The sequence below is a fragment of the Triticum aestivum genome, chromosome 1A (assembly GCF_018294505.1).
Source record: "Triticum aestivum cultivar Chinese Spring chromosome 1A, IWGSC CS RefSeq v2.1, whole genome shotgun sequence".
NCBI classification, from domain to species: Eukaryota; Viridiplantae; Streptophyta; class Magnoliopsida; order Poales; family Poaceae; genus Triticum; species Triticum aestivum.
Window position 1 is genome coordinate 345,212,630 of NC_057794.1, and position 15,559 is coordinate 345,228,188.

At 44.2% G+C, this 15,559-nt stretch overlaps 2 protein-coding genes across 5 annotated transcripts; one reads left to right on the top strand and one right to left on the bottom strand.

Annotated features, from left to right (window-relative positions):
* The first annotated feature begins 7,917 nt into the window (after positions 1-7,917).
* On the top strand, positions 7,918-15,174 carry LOC123049829 (cilia- and flagella-associated protein 99-like). Of its 4 annotated transcripts, none has more exons than XM_044472699.1 (5): positions 7,924-8,626; positions 12,913-12,974; positions 13,835-13,919; positions 14,148-14,214; positions 14,631-15,174. In XM_044472699.1, exons 3-5 carry the CDS (start codon positions 13,865-13,867, stop codon positions 15,055-15,057), a joined length of 549 nt encoding a protein of 182 aa, XP_044328634.1. In that variant the 5' UTR covers positions 7,924-8,626; positions 12,913-12,974; positions 13,835-13,864; the 3' UTR covers positions 15,058-15,174. The 4 variants fall into 4 exon arrangements, 3 of the variants coding, with proteins under 3 accessions (XP_044328641.1, XP_044328634.1, XP_044328644.1); XM_044472709.1 differs by lacking the exon at positions 7,924-8,626 and adding an exon at positions 11,391-11,466; XM_044472706.1 differs by lacking the exon at positions 12,913-12,974 and having other exon boundaries at positions 7,918-8,626.
* LOC123049818 (uncharacterized) lies at positions 11,393-12,966 on the bottom strand. Its single transcript, XM_044472687.1, has 2 exons — positions 12,835-12,966; positions 11,393-12,727 (listed from the first exon to the last, which is right to left on the bottom strand). The coding sequence occupies exons 1-2, from the start codon at positions 12,941-12,943 to the stop codon at positions 11,400-11,402; spliced, it is 1,437 nt and encodes a 478-aa protein (XP_044328622.1). The 5' UTR covers positions 12,944-12,966; the 3' UTR covers positions 11,393-11,399.
* Positions 15,175-15,559: the final 385 nt, after the last annotated feature.

Consider the following 15,559-nt stretch of genomic DNA (forward strand, 5'->3'; position numbering starts at 1 on the left):
TTTGAATCAATAAAGTCCATCATTTGTTGATTTTTTAGAATTTGGAAGTTTTATTCTCAATATTTACAAATTGATGAGTCACTCATCAAAACATCCCCTCCCTTCTCAAATTTGAGCAACTCCCGCTCATTCTCTATAAACCTTCTCTCGTTGGTATTCATGGTGCAAACATCGGTGCGCCGAGCAAACAACACCCCGTAGGCTAAAAAATGCATCAATGTCCCCTCTCCCACCCCCGATTTGAGCCATGCCCACCGTATTTGCGCAGTGCCCTGTCCAACTCGAGCTTCGAATCGGAAGGGGAGGATGAGGAGATGGAGGGGCAATGTGGCTCAACGCGGAGCACACTAAGGCCACCGCCACCTGAGCTGATCCCCACATGTTCGAAGTGTCGAAAGACTTCAATCACGAGGTCGCCGCCAACCGCGTGGCTTTAGCGGCAATAAAGAGGGACCGAGCGGCGGCATTCACTGAACACATGCCTTGACGACTCTGATGACAAATTGATGCCATGGGTTAGGAGGTGTACCCACAATGCCGAAGTGCTAGGCTCCAGCAATGTGCAGCCCATCGATATCTTCGACAATGAGTAGATATCTGTTAGCTCGCTTTTTCTCTTAAGTGTTAAGCAAGTGGTATCTAGTTTAATTTAGTGTTTTTTATGTTTAATGTGGCAGCATTATTTATAATTAACTGGTTATCTAAATCTAGTTTGAAATGATTACCTGTGCAAACTTTCTGTTTTGAGGAGTTAGAATGTTGGGGAAGGGCCGAAGGGCTAGGTGTAAAAATCTATATCTTCTCAAACTTGAGTAGTTAAGTTCCGAGGGGTTGTTTTAGGAGTTAAATTTGGCGGAAGGGCTAGAGATGCTTTTTGTTGTGTTCTAATCGAAGCCATATTTTGTGAAGCTTGACTAAATTTACAAGAAAAGATGTCGATATTTACAAAACCAAATAAATAAATATAAAATTATATTCTATGGCAGGTCCAATTTTGTCATTTTGTATTTTATAACTAACTAAATGTTGATAAATTTTCTGTATAGTAGGTCAAAACATATAATGTTTAGCCTAGCACAATACGAATATGCATTGTATTTCAACATAGAGGGAGTAAATGAATTGTCACTGATTTTAACAAAATTATGCGAGCATCGGAAAATCGCTGGCCATGTAGACAAAAACTAAAAAGTGTAATAAAAATAAGTGATTCTAGAAAGCCACCGTAAGAGTAAACCTTTGGTTTGGAAGAGCCGATCGGTAAAACACCAAACGGAGTCTTAGTCCGGAAGTGCATGGTGTGTTGAGGATGACCTGCCGCCGGCCGGTGCAAGAAACCAAAGGAGGAAAACAACGGCCTCCGAGGTGCAGGAGCGAACGATGCCAATTAAGGTATCACATTCACCTCAAGGGATCGCCATCGATCACGACTTGGCCACTCTATCTCTTGCCGACCCATGCGCACTCCAGCAAAACTTGCTTGTCATCTTCAACCAACAAGGGCACACACATATCACATTTGCATGCATGCGCTCCACTTGTTCATGGGCACATATGACAAGCAGGAGAGCAAAGTTCTTAATTCGGATTGTTTTACGTACGTCGACTGTTGACCGTGTTGGAATCAGTTGTCGGTAGACAGCGTAGTTCAGATTTCTTTAGCAGACTGTAATTCTATCACTGAGGAATAAAACCCACTTTTATCACAAAAGAAAAAAAACATTCTCAATGAAAAATAAATCATGTAATATTTGCGTTTGTTTCCCATCGAACAAAAATTTGTGCTTACACGCGCGCATGAATTTGCGGTACCTACTACTTGTGTCATAACCATAAAGTTCAATATAAACACTAGTGAGTTCACTCAAAAGCCCAAGCTGATGATGAAATATGACAAACATACTTGTGACTTGTGAGACTAGTTAGCGGTAAACGAGTGAAAGACAAGTTGCGCGTTTTTAAAATTTCACCTAGTAAAATAACTAGCACCATGGAAAGCGTGCGCTGAAAACCGCCTTGCTAGCGATTCTTTCCCTGAGTGGCCCTCACGAAGCTTTGAATCTCTCTCAGTTGGTATCTTGAGGGGGAAGCAAATAAGCGAACCCTAGTGCACAGCTAAGTTATATACTATGGTGACGCGCATTTCTTTGCTAGTTTCTTAATACTGCCAGGAGGATTCCGGCCAGTAGGGGCCAGGAAAGGTATATCTTGTACATGGATGCTTTGTGCCCCATTGCATTATGGAGATTCTCTTTGGCGTAGTTAACTATTCTGTTAGTGCTGATTGATCCTTGGTATATGTGTAGCACATATAGGAGAAGTAGTGTTCTCTTCTCCCCTCTGGCTGCTTTGCCGAATAATTAACACTACATGTATAGCCGGCCAGGCCTTTAAATTGTTCCATGCCTATGCCAATTTTCTATTAACTTGCGGCCTTTGTTCAGTTTATTAAGCACTATATGGCATTCTCACTGAGATGGATCCCGGAGGATGCATGAAGGAAGCTACCTTAGACACAACATGCATTATCCAAGGTGAACACTTCAAGCTGAAGCTGGCCACCTAAAGTGTTTCTCTGCATAAACAATCAGCAGTGGAATCAAAATATTCTAATGCATAAACATTAACTAAGGGCACTGTTTATCCTTCATATATGCATGACATGGCCATAGTTTACAATGCGATCAAGACTGCTCCTGGTTAGTTAAATGAGAAGCTACTGATCCAACTTTGGGGTGATGATTGAGCGTGCATGCATTGCAGCCTATGACCCTGCCGTACTTTACTTAGGGCACCATTGCATGCAGACGCCAACACGGGGAGGGAGGTTCTCCATTCTTCGGGTGCAGCAGTAAAGGCATCGCCGGTCAAGATAAGATGATCCATGCGTCATCTGATCACTTTGACGTCCAATCACACGCGTGAGAGTCCACCTCAGCTTTCTGTACTTGCATTCCCGTTTCCCAGAGCCGATGCTATGCATGCCTGACCCTATACCATCTGCTTTAACCTGGACTAGCAACACATAAAATCATTGGGCGATTCACGATGAGATAAGAAAAGCCGTGTTCATACAACCTTGGAATTCCGGTGCCGGTGCCCTGTCAGATCAGGGCCAACAGGGACAATCAACAATGCCTCGACAACTATATAAGATCATGAGGAGATGGCTGGAAAATAAGTGGAGATTATCAGATTAAAAGGAGCCGACGTTAGTGGCATGCTGATGAGGCAGTGATGGGGCAGACGATGCCAAAGTGATCCTGGTCGTGCAACCATTCGCCTCCCAAGTCAAGCAGTTCAGAACTAGGCAGGCCCTACGGCTACGTATGCTTCACTAAAGCAACTCTGGTCTTCGGATGGGCCCCCAAGGGCGTTCATACCTGGAGATGGTTTTGGCTGCTGTCATCCGGTCTTGACAGTGCTCCGGTCCGAGATATTAAGCTAATGATCCCAAGCTAATCATGCGTGCGTGCGTGCAGTGCAAAGTGCTAGTACAAAGGTAGCACTTGTTTCGTTATGGGGGTTGTTGTGCCTTTGGTTTGTGGAGACGTTGTAGTTGGGAGCATTTGAAGTTAGCTTTACTTTAACACAGGTTCTTAGTCAAATTTTCTCTGCTGGCTACACACCATGTACACAATGTTATTTACCTGACCACAACATGGATCCGTACGTGGTCGTTACTCACTCCTGAGAAAAACAGGGAGCCTTTGGATATCGGGTGTACCCGGTGGGAGATGGTGGTTTGGGATATTTACAACCGGTTTGGATCGCGGTTCAGTAATAGGCTAGGTGTTTAGTCATCTAGTCCTATTTTCACCGGTTGTGGCAGATTTTTTTTCTTCCTTTGTTTTGGAACTTCGAGTGAACTTGTACTTCTTTGTGGACCTTTCAGATTTATCATTTAATAATACTAGAAGAACGCCCGTGCGTTGCAACGGGGCCACATTAACTTTAAGAGTTCAATATTACGACATTGGCGATCTTTTTTACCATCAAATCCTCACACACACACAGACACACACTCTCCCTCCGTCTTCCTCACTCTCTATCCCCCTCTCCCTCTCTCTCTAACACACACACATATCCATCTTATTGGGTACGGGACCATAATCCATCTATTTCACACATACACGCTAGTGCATAACAATATGGATTATGTGTATTATATTTGCCACCAGAACTGAGGGAATTAATTTCATGTAAATCGACCAGCCACAGCTCCAAGAATACGCGGACGAGGTGGCTCGGGTCGGCGTCGGCGCCGTCCAGCGCGGGCCACGGGCCCACTTCCAAGTGCACGTGCAATGCATATCTTCACAAATATTATAACCAGATGTGAGAAATCACATGCATAGAAAAGACATTCTGATAGCAATCCAAATACCATACTCAATTGAATACCTAACCTGGACAATACTCTTATTTCTATGCGCCAAAAAAAATGGAATAGCAAAGCTAAGTATGCCTACATACGCTCAGATTATATATAAGAATCTTGCGTGAACAATTGCAACAAAGCACTAAGCAGCGATAAATTTAAATAAAAAATCCATTAACTATGCAGGCAACAGGCTTGTTACAACATAGAGAGATAGGAAAATGTCACCTCCAGTAATGTAGCGCAAAGGAGTGGAACGAAGCATGAATGAGCGGTTGTCTGTTCTTCTCCATGTACATGGATCAGCAGTAGAGGCCAAGTATATAAGTACTTGACCGAACTCCACACTACACTCTTCGTGTACGGAGAGCCATGTCACCTTCTCACCGCTGCAGCATGGGAGGACGGCTGGTTCACGTGACCCTCCAGCTGGGGGATCCATGGTGGCTGACCGTCGAGCTCGAGGCAGAGAAGTTGAGGGCAGTAGTGGCGAGATCCATGCCGGCCAACCGGGCGAAGAGGAGGTCGTCGGGGAGGGACACATCGGCAAGATCCGGTCACCACGCGACCTGAAGAGCAACAGTGATCTCCACAAGTTGTAGGCCGATGGCGTGCTCCATCCCCTGCGATGGGGTGACCATGGCGGTGGCCACAACTCCTCATGCTCGCCTCGATCTTGGCGACACACCCTGAGTGTAGGAGGCAGCAACGACCTCGACGAAATCATGGCCTCCATCCCGGAACGCAATCATGTCGCTCTAAATAAATGGATTCAATCATGTGACTCTAATTACTTCGGATCGTTATGTGCACACTAAGCGGGGTGCAGTTAGGAAAGAAAATGTTCTCTAATTAAAGTGATTGAGTGATTTAAGGTAAGGTTAATTAATTTAGATTTGATTTTTAGTGATTGTTAGTAAAGTACGATGCGTCTTTAAAATCTTTTATTTGTTTCCTTAAAATATATTATTTGTTTCCTAAAGAAATTTGCAATAATGGAAGATATCGGTTGATTTGGATAAGTTAGTAAATTTAAATCCGTGATTGTGTGCTCGTTTGGAAAGTGCTGATCTCCACAAGCTGTAGGCCGACGGCGTGCTCCATCCCCTGCGATGAGGTGACCATGGCGGTGGCCACAGCTCCTCATGCTCGCCTCGATCTCGGCGACACACCCTGAGTGTAGGAGGCAGCAACGACCTCAACGAAATCATGGCCTCCATCCCGGAACGCAATCATGTCGCTCTAAATAAATGGATTCAATCATGTGACCCTAATTACTTCGGATTGTTATGTGCACACTAAGCGAGGTGCGGTTAGGAAAGAAAATGTTTTCTAATTAAAGTGATTCAGTGATTTAAAGTAAGGTTAATTAATTTAGATTTGATTTTTAGTGATTATTAGTAAAGTATGATGTGTCTTTAAAATCTTTTATTTGTTTCCTTAAAATCTATTATTTGTTTCATAAAGAAATTTGCAATAATGGAAGGTATCGGTTGATTTGGATAAGTTAGTAAATTTAGATCCGTGATTGCGTGCACGTTTGGAAAGTTCTGATTTGCAAGGAAAGAGCTGAGGGGTAAATAAACCGGTGAATAAGAAACCATCATCGAAAAAAATCTACGACGGTTAACCTACGGAAAAAAACCGGACGAAAGTGGTGGGACGAAAAAAACCCTGGAAGCGAGACTACCAACTGCTTCATTAGGAGTAGAGATGGTTGCATTGCATCGTTCTGATGTAAAGGCCGGGGTCATCCTCCTTTTCCAGAAAAAAAATCATGCACACAATGTCGAATGAAAATTAGGGATGCAAGCGGGTTGGGCCGAGCCACGCTGACCCGCAACGACCCGCGTTAGTATTTTTGCTTGAACATTAATACAAGCGACACACACAAAGAAACACGCCAAAGATTCGGGTTACTTTTTGCTTTTGGTCTTGTCATCTTTGGCGTTGTACTCTTCTTTCTGATGAAATACATGCAGCTCTCCAGCACGGTTCCAAAGTGCGCCATGGTCACTTGGATCCCTAGTTCCCTACCAAGAAAATTGTTGCTTCGAGTGCTGAGGGCTTGTCGTTTAGTGTGCTTAAACAACCTGTTGCCGTCATGGAGTACTCAGTGCTCACCATGAAGCAATTTGTTACTACCTTCATAATCTTTGAACCTCCAAGTGAAGTTAAGCACTGGCACTTTGGTCAAGGGACTGGTGGTAAGCAAGTAGTTGAGCACCAACCCCTGCCTGCCTCAAAGTAGTGATAAGATGGTGACCCCTAGGCTATATTGACCGAAGCACTCAACTTCTCTGGTAGATCCTGTGGCTGAGAAGTACTACATATATTTGTCTCCCAGTGGCCAGTGGTTTTCAGAGAGAGACAAGACCGAAAAAAGTGCAGCTCAGCTACGAAAAAAAGGGTTGCAAAGCCAAAGCAAGTGCAGCACTTGACTTAGCTTGATGTCACAGTTCAAAAAACCTTAGCTTGATGTCACTACAGAGCCAGGGCCTCTTCCCTATATAGCAACATCATGGTCTTCCTTTTTTTTTTCTCTAAAAATAAGCCAAGGACAGTCGCTTTATCAATTAAAATTGTTTCAAAATCCATGTTTAGGGCCTTGCTTAATCTGGAGTTGCTCAGACCTTGATGCTAGTGAGCTCGCGGTAACGGTGCCACGTCGAAAACCTATGTGTTCAAACATGTCGAGGAACGTGTCGATCGGTCGATGCACGTGGAGATATCTATGTATGTATATACAGCTAGTCAAGATGCCAAAATGCCCTGTAGGCCCGTTCCCGCGTTACTGATTTTGTACATGTTCAGTGCACGGGTAGTAGGTCTGTCGGAAGAACTAGGTTAAGTTTCAACATTCAGGTCATCTGGGAAAAATGACTGGCCCCCGAAGCCGTCTGAAAAGGCTGGCTCCAACTGCAACATGTGTGCTAATTTTACACATACATACGAGCAATCGATACACCTAAAGCCAAACTGTGTGTTTAGCTGGCTGCTGGTTCCAGAATCATTCTGACTAGGATTCACATTCACTTTCATTCATTCTGATAGGAGCAGCCGCTTGTCATGTCATGTATGGCGCTTTACAGTGCGCTGCAAACCAAAGAGCAGGTCCCAAAGAGAGACCGTGACGTGTTCCGCCACTTTTTAATTCAGACACTGAATCAGTTCTCGCTGATTATACACCTCGTGTTGTCCTGATGCGATTTGCGCGCAAAACTCAGCCGTCACCTTCGGTGAACTTTCCGATGATCCAGTGCAGTACAACAAACAAACAAAAAACCGTTTTTGCAGGCGACTTGCATCGATGCGTCAACACAACGCCTCGCCCCTGCACTACTACTACTACAGTAGTAGAGTACTACTGAAACGAGGGAATCGGTCGTGCATAACGCACGTCAATTCAGAATCCACTCATGTGTGTGAAGGTCAATCGAGGCCGCTAATTAACTCTAGTATACTCCCTCTGTTCCGAATTGTATGTCGTTAAACGATTCGACGAACAAATTTTCGTAGGCTACGATTTTCCCTGAGTTTCCCATTCTACCCCTCCGACCGACACGTTTCCCTCTTTCTCGCCCGACGCCACCGACCACTCTCTCCCCACTCACCCCCGCTCTCTCTCCCTCGCGTGCGACGCCCCCGCTTGCCTCTCTCTCGCGCGCGACGCCGGCCACCAGGCGCCTCTCTCTCTCGCGCGCGACGCCGCTCTCTCCCCGTTGATGCTCCCTCTCTCTCCCTCTCGCCGGCGTCTTGCTCCGCATCGCCGCTCACCGCTCCCCACCACACAAAGCTGCCATTTTTATTTGTCGGCGACGGCTGCTGGGCGAGGAGGAGCTGGATCCACATGCGCTGGTCCTCGATCTGCTTGTGGATAGGCGTGAGGAGTCGCTGAAGCGGAGCCCAAGCGGCACCGGCGCGGGCGTGAAGACGACGACGGGAGGATCTGGAGCCCGAGCGGGAGGATCTGGAGCCGCATCTCAAGTACTCCGGCGACACAACGGCGCTTGATGTGGAGCCCCACCGGCGCCGCTGCCGGTGGTGGGGCACCAGTTCTGCGCGCCCTACGTGGTGCCGCTGACGGTGACCAAGAAGGCGCTCAGCCTCTCCGACGGCGACTTCGCCATCACCGATGCCAACGGCGCCGTCGTGCTCAAGGTCAAGGGCGCCATCTTCAGCATCCGGAGCTGCCGCACCATCCACGACGGCGCTGGGATGCCCCTCCTAACCATGCAAGAAAAGGTCCCTTCTCCACTACAGCTTTGCTCCTTTGTCTGTCTGTCCATCTCCCCTGGCCTGGCGCTGCTGAAATTTCCTCGATCCATAGACATGTCTGCAAGTTCTTTGCGGAATAGGATCGTTGACCCGTAGACAAGGGTGAGCTGAGTCGTCGGAAATTGCAATAGTCTTGCATTTTTTTTAGCTGGGGGAGGAATAATCTTGATTCTTCAAGTTGAGCTGGGCGAGGAATAATCTTCATGCTCACAAGTCACTGATTTGTAGCGATTTAGAGAAGTTGCAGTAAATCTGAATTACTCCAGTGTGCAGATTTGCAGTAAACTTTATTACTCCAGTGTGGATTTGCACTGATTTGGAGTAGCTTTGATGCAGTAGGCTTTTCAGTTTTTAGTAACATCTGTGTTTTAGGCCCTCTGTTACGAATTGTTGTGAGGATATGAGTATGCAGTAGTGTGCAGATTTGCACTGATGAGAAATGCAGTGACCAACACAAATTTTGGAGTAGCTTGTTTGATCTACAGTTGGGAAGGAGATTAATAGAGGTACTGTCAGTAGTTTGTGTTAATCTTGGGCTGCTGCTGTCAGTATCTTGTGTTAATTTTGGTGCAGTAGCTGCTGCTACTGCTTGTTTGATCTACAGTTGGAGTACTCCTGTAACAACTTGTTTGATCTAGAAGGAGTAGTTTTCTGACTTCTTAGAATTATCTCTCTTGCAACAACTTGTTTATCCTTTCACTCATATCCTCACAACAACGTTTTCACCTGTATATTGGGTGGTTGCAGCCATCAATGACCCTGCTAACCGAAAGAACTGCAGCAGACCCTACTAACTGAAAGAACTGCAGCCATTAATTAAGATAATCTGAAACCTTTTCTTTTAATTAACTTAAAACTTCCAGTAAAATTAAGATAAACTAAAACCATTTCTTTCAATTAACGTAAAATTATCTGAACCATTTGTCCTCTCTTACTCTCTTCTTTTTCAGTAAAGTGTAGGAGTAAAATAAAATGAAACCTTTTCCTTTAACTAACTTAAAATCTTTTTGCATCAAGGTTGACCCCGTCTCCTCTTTGATGGAACATATTCTTCTTCTTCTTCTCTTTGAACAAGACCTTTGAACTTGATAACCGGCCGGCCGGAGTAGATTGGTTGAATTTGGGTGTGTGGTAACTGCAGCTTGTTTTCCTCTCACCATGGGGCTGGGTAAACTGCAGTTATTAGTTAAACTTCCCTGATTTGTTTTCTTCTCGATTTGGCCAGATGGATCAAATGTACTGAAACTTTGCTTATTCTCATGAAGCAGCTGTAGCTTCTTTTGAAAGTTGTCGTATGTAGCTTGTGTTAATTTGTCTACTGAAACTTGGGCTACTGAAGCTTGTTAACTTGCATAATATTGTGAACTTAATTGTTGCTTGCATATTAATGACAGTAAAATCATGATATGAGTAGTTTCTGTAAAATCATGACATGCCATACAAGCTACTCAAACTCAGGAGTAGTTTCAGTAAAATCTATTCTATGGACTTGCTGTTTAGTTTTATTTAAAATTAGGAGTAGGAGTAGCTCTTGGAGTAGGAGTAGGAGTAGTTCTTGGAGTATGAGTAGGAGTAGGAGTAGTTCTTGGTTAATTAAACCTTTTCATTTAATTAAAACTAAACTGAACTACTCTTCTCCTCTCCTCTCGTCTCTTTCATTTGTCTTCTCTTTCTCTTTTGCCCTCTTACAATAGTGCAACAATATGAGACCTAAATCAAATGAAACCAAATGAAACTTTCACTAATGGAGTACTCCTATTTCTCTCTTCTTTTCTCTTCTTTCTTTCTTCTTGGAGTGCTTGATTATCTTCCAGTTCTCTCTCTCTCTCTCTCTGTGTGTGTGTGTGTGTGTGTGTGTTGCCCTCTCTTCTTACTTTCTCTCTCTTCCAGTGCCCTCTCTTCTTCTCTCTTAATTAAACAAAAATGATCACACAAATGATGCACTCCTCACAAAATTAAATTAAACTTTTCAAACAAAAATGATCATATATATGGAGTAAAATCCAGTCCATAGAAGCCTTTTGCAAACATATGGAGTAATTTCACAAGGGGTTTACATATACTGCACACAAACAAGGAGTTACACACATACTCCACACAAATAATCACAAGCATCTTAACAAGCAACTCCTCCAGCATCTCAACAAGCATCTCGACAAGCAACTCAACAAGCATCTCCTCAAGCATCTGAACTAGCATCTCGACAAGCAACTCCTCAAGCATCTCAACAAGCATCTCCTCAAGCATCTCAACAAGAAACTTCTCAAGCATCTCCTCAAGCATCTCGACAAGCAACTCCTCAAGCATCTAAACTAGCATCTCGACAAGCAACTCCTCAAGCATCTCAACAAGCATCTCGACAAGCAACTCCTCAAGCATCTCAACAAGCATCTCCTCAAGCATCTCAACAAGAAACTCCTCAAGCATCTCCTCAAGCATCTCGACAAGCAACTCCTCAAGCATCTAAACTAGCATCTCGACAAGCAACTCCTCAAGCATCTCAACAAGCATCTCGACGAGCAACTCCTCAAGCATCTCGACAAGCATCTCCTCAAGCATCTCCACAAGCATCTCGACAAGCAACTCCTCAAGCATCTCAACAAGCAACTCGACAAGCATCTCGACAAGCAACTCCTCAAGCATCTCAACAAGCATCTCGACGAGCATCTCAACAAGCATCTCGACAAGCAACTCAACAAGCATCTCCTCAAGCAACTGAACTAGCATCTCGACAAGCAACTCAACAAGCAACTCTCTCCATTATCCCAAGATTGTGCAGGGCATTTGCATATACCTCTTGAGGGCATGTAAGTCTTGGAGGTAGCATCCCAAAGTTCTCTAGCCTTTCCTTGTTTGCATGGGGTATTTTATACCCATTGCCCCCTGCATGGTTCAAGATTTCAATCATGCAAGCTTGTAGAGATAGGAAAACTCTGTTCAGCTTGTAAACATCATAGTTTTCAAATTCATCTAGCACACCCTTGATAAGATCCTGAAGCGTTCTAGGGCTTAAACAATCTGTTAGAGATTGCAACGAGCTGAAGAACCCAAGGTCAAGGCCATTCAGATCAGGGCTATTGGCAGGTTGTTGGATTAGTCTGATATCGAGTCCAGTTCTTTCCACGGCTGCTAAAAATTCTGGGTCATTAGGCAAGATATGAGGCTTAGCGTTGTCTTGCTGTATATAGATGGTTTGCCCAGCATCATTCTCAGGCCAAGATGCTTGTATTGCTGGCAGCAGGTTCTCTATCATGAACTCTCTCATTACTTGCCTGTTGACTTTTATTGACTTTGTCTCCAATGTTCCTCTGGGCCTGTTGTCGCTTCTCCTTTGAGCCGGAACTTCTTTCACAAACGGCCAAATTCCAAGTTTTCCAGAGAAGGTCACATTTCCTTCATTATCCCACCTCGGCCTAGCAATCGCTGTCAAGAACATAACCTTTCCAATACAACTGCCGTTTTGCAGAGTTCTTGTAGGCTCTTCCTCCCCATACAACAGATAATAGTTCCTTTTTCTCTTGGTCATATAGAACCATTTCTCATCGATATGAATAATGTTGTGCATGGTCTTGAATTTTGGCCTTTCAGTTTGTGTTGTTGTCTCATCGAGCATTGACAAGCAAAATTTCATTCTATCCTTCTTGTTCTTTTCATTTAGAGCTGGCTTCAAACAATTTGTATGCCTCTTTATCAACTTGAGCATGAACTTCCGGTGGAGTGTCGTAGGGCTGCACCCGAGTTGCCAGGCAAGTGACCTGATAGTAGACCTCCTGTTTAGTGGGATGGTAGGGATTTGCTCTAGATTGATGTCTTTCGGCTTTCTTCCACAATTTCCTTTCCTCTGACCTGAAACATCTACGTCTAGACCTTCAGCAATTTGCTCCATCGCTTTCTTCCAAATCCTTTGTATATTCCAGACACCCACTCCAAAGAAATCAGCAATATTTTTCTTGTCATCTCTCTTAAACTTTCCCCCTCTACTCATGCACAATGTATGCATTGCAACATAAGCAGCATATCTTTTCTTGTCATCTAGGATATCCCTTTTCTGAACTGCTTGCTCAACACCTGCACAAAGAAAATATATTATATATGATCAAATGGAGTACAACAATGCATTTACACAAGTCATTTGAGTCGTTTACTCTCTACTCATGATCATTTGAGTCATTTACCTTGAACAATTGCATCTCCTACATCTTCGTCCATCTCATCTCTTACATCTTCGTCCATTTCATCTTCATCTTCTGCAGGTGGGGTGTAGTTGAGGTCTGGGAGATCCATGTTCTCCAGGCAACTAAAAAGAACTTTCAAGGTAAGAGGTTGAACTTTCAAGATGCACACCAGTACATTTTGGAAATGAAAATGATCAATTGGAGCAGTACAACATTATTGCATACTTTGTTTGCACTATTCTCTTGCTTGCACTGCTTGTTTAACGTTAAATGATCAGATGGAAATGAAAATGATCTTTGAGTAGTTTAGTGTAGGACTTGGAGTAGTACATGAATACTGAATTTGTATACTGAATTTGGAGTATGAAGCAGCTGTATGGATTACTGTTAATTTTGCATACTGAATTTTGAGTAAAATGGAGTAGCTCTGTCACTGAATTTGGTTGGTAAAGATGCAGTAGCAGTAGGAGTTTTTACTACACCTAACTAACGTAGCTGCTGGGGTTATTTAGTTATCGCACCTAATTAATTATCATGTGTAATCTGAATGATGTGTGTACCAACTGATGATGGTTCTCAAGTTTAGCATGCATCACCAAGTTAATTTTGCTTTGAGTACATTTAACTTGGAGTCCTCCGGTACTCCAAGATTTGCTACTCAAACAAATTTGGAGTACTTGCACTTGCACACAACACTACTCAGCAATTTTCAATTAATTTTCTTGGATTACTCCATCTTGCTCTGTTAGGTTATCTTGTTTTTCTGTTAATTATTCGATCTTGGATACTTGGAGTACTGATGATGATTGCTGCTGTTATGTTAGGACTTGCAAGCAGTAGTTTTAGTAGTTTAGTGTAGGACTTGCAACAAGAGGAGAGCTACTGTAGTATACTCCTCTTGTGACCTCCATATTCTTGCTCTCTTCTCTCTCTTCCCTCTTCTACAGTAATATGAGCCCTACAGTAATATGACTTGTGACCTTGAATTTTTTTCCATCAGATTGTTTTAAAGAAGGGCTATTGAAAAAAGATGTGTGAGGGCATCAGTCACTCTCATGCCGGCATGCCGCACTTTCAGCTAGCAGGTTGGTATCTCAACATTTCTCCATTCAAGTCATTTCCCATAGTGTTTTTTTCGAAGCACTAACTGCAAATTTGCATACTAATAATGACCGGAGTATTTTATTTACATCAAATTATGTCAAACACTTTAGATTGTTCAGTCATACCATAGTGTTTAAAAGTTTGGACATTCTGAAGATTCAAATAAAAATAGCCATGTGCACAGTTTACTTGATCATGTCAAGTTACAGGTGAAAGAGACCCTCTTATGGGAATAATGGAGTACAGAAATGATAGTGAGTTCAAAGTAAGGCTGAGGTAAAATTTTCGGAGGCCATGCTCTATGTTTTACCACTACCCTTCTTGGTATTCATGCTCCTGATATTCATACTCCTATTCCTACTCAATTTTACCTGAAATGAGAGTAGCAATTATTTTTGCCCATTAATTCATACTCCTACTGATTTGGAGTACTGATGAAACTAAGAAGTCCAAACCTGTGTTAAATTGACAGTACATGCTCATTTTTTGTATTGACAGTACAAGTCCAAACTTGTATTGACAGTACATGTTCTACTCAGTGTTCATCTTTCAGTGTTCAATATCACTGTTCAGTTTCAGTGTTAAATTTCAGTATTACTCCAAGATTGTACTACATGCAATTATTCAAATTATTTAAGACAGATGATTACATCAAGTTTATGATCATCAAATTGTTTACTCGGATGATGCAGAGGGAGTAATGGGCGAGGAGATGAACCTAGGAGAGCAAAATTGAGAACTCCAGCTAAAGCAGCTCCTGCCCAGCGGCGAGGACTTCAGCGGCAGCAGCACCTGTGCATGGGGAGGAACAGCCCTTGGGCGCGCGTAGGCAGCAGCTCGCCTCCACTAGCGGGCGGCAGCAGAGCACCAGCTCGCCTCCACCAGCGGCCGGCAGTAGATCAGCACCTCGTCTCCACCAGCGGGCGGCAGCAGAGCACCACCTGGGCGCGCGGGGGCCGGGAGGAGCCCCTGGCGTGGGAGAGGAGCGCGGGGGTGGAGGGCAGGTGGCGGAGCCGCGGAGGCGGAGGTGGAGTGCCGGGGCGGAGGTGGAGGGCGGGTGGCAGAGCCGCGGAGGCGGAGGTGGAGTGCCGGGGCGGAGGCGGAGGTGGAAGACGCTGAGGAAGATGACGGACAGATTCAAAGTTTGAACTGGGGGCATAAAGGTCCATTTGCCCATTTTCACCTGGTCGGAACATATTCCCCAGCGACATACATTTCGGAACAGAGGGAGTATGTCGCATGTCACTGGGCAAGAGAATCCTGCATCACCACTAATTAACTCTAGGACCGGAAGTAGAAGAAGCTCGTGTAATGTTCCTGCGGAGATGGGATTCGTGTAAAACAGACACGCTCACGACGACGACACGAGTATGAACACATGAGCTGGAAAACAGAGTGGCGGTAAGTCCTGGGAGCCTACCTGAATTCCGAAAACCGGTACGCGGCCGAGGATGATAAACTTAATTAATCAACTTAAGCCAAGGGGGCTAAGCACGGATCTTGGTGACAGCGGAATGAACCCATATTCAAAACCAAAGCCCATATGAAAACAAAACTGCACTTTCGAACCTCCGCCCGCCGCCGCCGCTGCTGCGCCTCAGGGTTCAGAAAGAAATGAATA